At 43.0% G+C, this 5,182-nt stretch overlaps 1 protein-coding gene across 1 annotated transcript; it reads right to left on the bottom strand.

The window, feature by feature from the left end:
- Positions 1 to 823: 823 nt before the first annotated feature.
- LRRN1 (leucine rich repeat neuronal 1) lies at positions 824 to 3,750 on the bottom strand. The gene has a single exon (XM_010143429.1). The coding sequence runs from the start codon at positions 3,519 to 3,521 to the stop codon at positions 1,371 to 1,373; it is 2,151 nt and encodes a 716-aa protein (XP_010141731.1). The 5' UTR covers positions 3,522 to 3,750; the 3' UTR covers positions 824 to 1,370.
- Between the last annotated feature and the right edge of the window lie 1,432 nt (positions 3,751 to 5,182).

Raw genomic sequence — 5,182 nt, 5'->3', positions numbered from 1 at the left:
GAAATCCTCGAGTGCTGGTGAATTTTAAGCCTGTACAAACACAGTTCAATACTGGCCCTGAACATGCTGCTTTCTTGTTAGTCTTCACTGTCTTAATTTCCGCTTTTGAAGGAACATTCACCCAATTCACTTTTTTTTTCTTAAAGTATATGCCAAGGTTCAACTGTTTTATTTCAGTTTGGTAGCACTGAGTTGGGGGTTTTTTTGTCCTACCTGATCGTAATGACAGCTAAATGTCAGCTTCATTTCTGTCTTAGCTCCGAATATAAACAGAGAAGTATACGAAAAGGACAATGTCTCGTTACACACTCGGTGAATTATTTTTGCTGTGTACCTTATGCCAGACAGTTTTGATTCTGCATGTGACTTACAGTCCAAAAGCCATACTGATACATTTTTCTGATTAAATCATTTCCAATATTTTGCATCTAGTGCAGCGAAAACACTGCTATTAAAATAAATGCATACAAAAAAAAATTGGAACTTTGTTGAAACGTAATTCCATCAAGAAATAAAACCCACAATATTTTTATATAACATTTTGGATATATTTTATGTCAAAACATGATCACCAGTCAAACTAGTGACATCTAAACCCAATACATTATTGTGACTTCTAAAATAAAAAATCAGAACAAAACTAGATTATAGCTCTTCCTTCATTAAACACCGTGTGTTGGTGATTGAAACACAACAAAACTCTAGTAAAAGTGTCTACTAAATATAATAAAAAGAATAAGAGAACGATTAACATTTAGTCTGTTACATTAAAAAATTGGATGTACGTATTTCTATTGCCTGTTAGCTTTACCTAAGCCTCTTCAACTACTACAAAAATAAAAAGAAAAAATAAGAAAACTCATTGTTCAAAGTCAAAAACATTCAAATCAGTTGATACAACATTACAGTACAGTCAACTAACATCATCCAAGGGCTCCTTTTGCAGCGCCCGAGTCCTCGGCCCCGCGTTACCACCCAGTTCCATGCAGCGTCAAACCCGTGCGTTAGCTCTGCGTGATCCCGTGCTCTGCCGGTGGCTTCCAAGAGCGGGGTCGTGCTCCTTCGGGACCACAGGGTAACCCCAGCATCTCATAACTTTATTCAGCACTGTTAAACGGCATTAAGTTTAGCACAATAACTAAAAAAAAAAAGGGGAAAAAAATTGGAGTTGGAAGCTAGGTGAAGCTGCCATTTGTGTCAAACAATTGCGATACGCTATACTAAAAAATTCTGAAATATCCACCTGTCCTCACCGCTCTGCCACAAACTAGCAAAGTCAAAAATAGAAAAGTCTTCAACTTCTCATTTTTGCAGAATAAAGCAAAAAAGTCTTTGTGCTCCTTACTACCAGAAGCAAAATATCCTCTGAGTTACCACATGTAATAGCTTCTGGATGTGTCGACCTGGGTCGGCTTCGTCTCCGCAGAACCATCCTTGTCTTTTTCACTGTCACCTTCCCAGAGATTAATAAGCGGAGGGTAGAGCTCGTTCAGGGGGATGGAAGAGGTCTTTTGCATATATTTTTTCAATGAGTGGTGGTAGTTTTTTCTCTTAAACCTTTTTGCAATGTAAACGGAAATGGAGGCGAGGCTGATGACCGCAAACATGGAGCCCATCACTGCTGCGAGGGCGGTGCTGGTTTCTTGGTCTGAAATATCTAGCGCAAAAGCCGCGTTTTTTGTCGTAACGTTAACGCAGGACTTCTGTGTTTGCTGATGGATGTTTGACACGGTTAGACACACCTCATAATCTGTGGATGGTTGTAAATGCGTGAGGTTATACTCGTGTACGTCAACGGGGACCCTGGCAGTGTACGTAATGTGAGGGTTGTCGATCTTCATGGTGGCTGATGACCATTTTAAATTGGAAGTCATGACGTTGGAATTAACCTTCCAAGAAACCAAGATTGAATGTGACTCGGCTTGTTTGACGTAGATTTTCAGAACCTGGGTACCATCCAGGAGCGTTCCGTTCACCCGGATAGTAGCAACCCTCGTGTCAGCCCCCTCTATGTTTTGAGCCACACAAGTGTATCTCCCAGAGTCTTCCACCTGGATGTTAGAGATTTCCAAGGTGCCTTCGCTACTCAGCTTGTATTTGTCAGAGAGACTTTCGACAGTTACTTTATTGCCCAGAGGAGTGACCCAGTAGATTTCTGGCTCGGGTTCTGCCATGGCCCGACAATCTAAAAACACTGTCATGCCGACGTCCAAGTTTAAGTGATTTGGAAAGGTCTCATGAGAGATCATTGGAAGACATTGTTCGTTGGAATCTTGTATTAACACTTCCTTCACCTGCTGGCCTCTGTATTCTGGAGGCATAGCGCAGAACATGGAGAGAGGTTCCATGAAACGGATGTTGGTTTTGTTTGAGTTGACCCAATGAATGACGCAGTCGCACCTGAGAGGGTTGCTGTGGATGCTGATCTCACGCAGGTTTGGAAGGGATTCCACCGTCTTTTGGTAGACTGCATTCAAGGCATTGTTGTTCAGCATCAAGCTCTCCAGGGCAGGAACATTGCGAAATGCCAAACGATGTATGTAAGACAGCTTTGGATTGTTGGTGGCTTCAAGCTTGGTAAGTTCAGGCAGGTTGTCCAGCGCGTACCTATCAACAGAAACGAGTTCTCCCATATTATTGATCCCAAGCTCTTTCAATCTCAGCATGTTTTTAAAATCACCTTCTTGAATTTTATGAATCGGATTTTTGTTGAGATCCAGGAATTTTAAATTTGGAACTTTCTCAAGTGCAAGCTGAGGAACTTTTACCAATTTGTTGTCATAGAAGGAAAGGCTTTCAAGACTATCCAAGCCTACCAAGGCATTGCCAGGAATGTCCGTGAGGTACATACCTGCCAAAACCAGGCTCCTTAAATTTGAGAGTGGTTTGAAATTCATGTCTAGTATTCCAATCACTGGGTTTTCTCCAATCATGAGAATCTCTAAGTTAGGAGTAGAATCAAACCAACGGCTGTCAATAACCTTTAGCTTGTTCGAGTTGAGATGTAACCTCAAAAGATTCTTCAGGCCAGAGAAGGCATTTGCAGAAATGCTGCTGATCTGGTTATGATTTATGTACAGCTCCTGAAGATTGCAGAGGTCTTGCAAGCAGTAGTCAGTCATCTCCGTTATCTGGTTTTCCTCCAGGTGCAAAGTAGTAAGTTGAGTGAGATTTGAGAGCCCCACGTCTTTGATACTTGTGAAGTTATTTTGTGAAAAATCCAATTCTGTTAAATTAAACAGCTGCTGGAGTTCGTCTGTAGTCCTTGCAATGTTGTTGCTTTGTAACAGGAGGACTTGAGTGTCACTGGAAAGATTGCTGGGGATTTTTGTTAATCGAAGGTCATTGCAGTCAACTGTTGTGGCTTCCCTGTACGTTGACTGTGGTGTAAACCATGGCCTGATTTCACATACACAAAGCTGTGGACATTCGTTGCTCTGTATGGAAGACTCAGTTAATGAATTCATGAACAATTCCAGCACCAACTGGCAAACAGTTAAAACCACTCTAACCTTGGCCATGCCGGTCAGCGGGTGAGTTCAGCTCCCCAGCCCCTTAAAACAGCAACGGATTGAGAGGGCAATTTGTTATCAGGCAGAAAAGGTAACTCTTAAAGTTTAAGGTGAAAGGCTTGGACATCCAGAAGGTGAAAGATGATTTTCTAAGTTTAGAGAAGACAAGAAATGGTCTGTAGACTCTCAGCTGCTCCTCTGTGTTCCAGAATCTTCTGCAAACCGGTGTCTGAAGAGGTTTCTGAAAACAGATTAGGGTATATGTTATGCACATCTCATATACAATTCATATACTATGAAATTTCTTTATCTCTTCAAAAAAACAAAAAACCTGAACACAATCATTATGTTAATGTTCACGTCTCTCACAAGAACCCCGATCTGCCATAGTTAGGTTATGCAGGGTTTGGGCCTCTGTTCTGCTGGGGATTTAAATGAGAAAACTCTGAGAGTTCCCAAGTGAGTGCCTGTGACAATCTGAAAATAAAGCTCCTGGGTACCTTTCCGGTTTACTCTGAATATTTGTCTGAATGGCTTGAGAAAGGCCAGGATGGAGGATCTGCTTGTGGGGTCTCAAACGGGGGTTCCGAGCGTAATCCCAATGGGAGTCGGGGTACCAGAACTGACCCAAGGCCTGGATTGCAGACGGGGGGATTTAAGGCTCAGGAGGACGTTGGGTTATCGGTTTCAAGCTAAATGCAAATGGATTCTGCCAAAATTCATCCGAATTAATCAAATTGGTTCCAGATTACAGCTTGGATGTAATGCGACTGAGCACCGAACAATGACAGGAAGTTTGATGAAGGGGATGTCCTGTCCTCATTTCAGCTGCACTGTGCACCACAGTGAGTTGCTCACCACCGTTCCAGGTGACTCTGTGAACCACACCATTCACTGCGCTTTAGCCTGAAGTGGTTCATGCAAGAGTAAGTTTAAATTAACCCAACAGCGTCCAGTGTACCTCAGAAAATCTGTTGTGTCGTGGGTCTTTAAACAAGCATTCAAGGAATATCTAAGCTCGTGGTAAATTCTCACTGTATTGAAAAAGTAACAGGAAACTGTCCTCTGCAAACCTGTCTACAGCCGGTGCTGGAGCACGAGGATGCTCCTTGCAGAGGGCCAGCCCACAGCGTGCCCGTGGGTCCTGGGCTGTTAAACACAACGGCTGCCTGGCTCTCAGAGCACGAGGACATCGCCTCGGTGATGGTGCATGAACTGATTTTCTCCAGCCAGAGCTCGTGGTGGGGAGCTCACACGCGTGGCTGTATTTCTCTCTGCTCATTGTGCGTGTCGGTATTGGCCGATACTTCACAGGTTAGTGCGCGCGTTCAAGCAGCTTTGAGCTGAAGAGGTGACGAATCTGAATAAGGATGTCAGAGTTGACATTCGCGGCGATGCTATAAATCTCGTGCTCTAATGCCTCAGTTGAGACTTCTCAAACAAAAGTTTTGTCTTTTTGTGTACCTCAGATAATCAAGTTGTGCCGTATCTGAGGCAGCGTGCGCAGTGGTGACAAACCGTGACAGCTGAAAGCAGGAAATAGCATCTCTTTCAATTAGGACATAGTGAAGCCTCAGCCTAGTTGAAGCCTGCAGGAGATATTGCTGTGTAAAATAATAAAACTAAACACAGATTTTAAAAATAGCCCTCTAGCTAGTGGTGGCAGGAAT

The sequence above is a fragment of the Buceros rhinoceros genome, unplaced genomic scaffold, assembly GCF_000710305.1.
Source record: "Buceros rhinoceros silvestris isolate BGI_N320 unplaced genomic scaffold, ASM71030v1 scaffold32399, whole genome shotgun sequence".
NCBI classification, from domain to species: Eukaryota; Metazoa; Chordata; class Aves; order Bucerotiformes; family Bucerotidae; genus Buceros; species Buceros rhinoceros.
The sequence above is the reverse complement of the archived record's forward strand: the minus strand, read 5'-3'. Positions and strand labels throughout refer to the sequence as shown.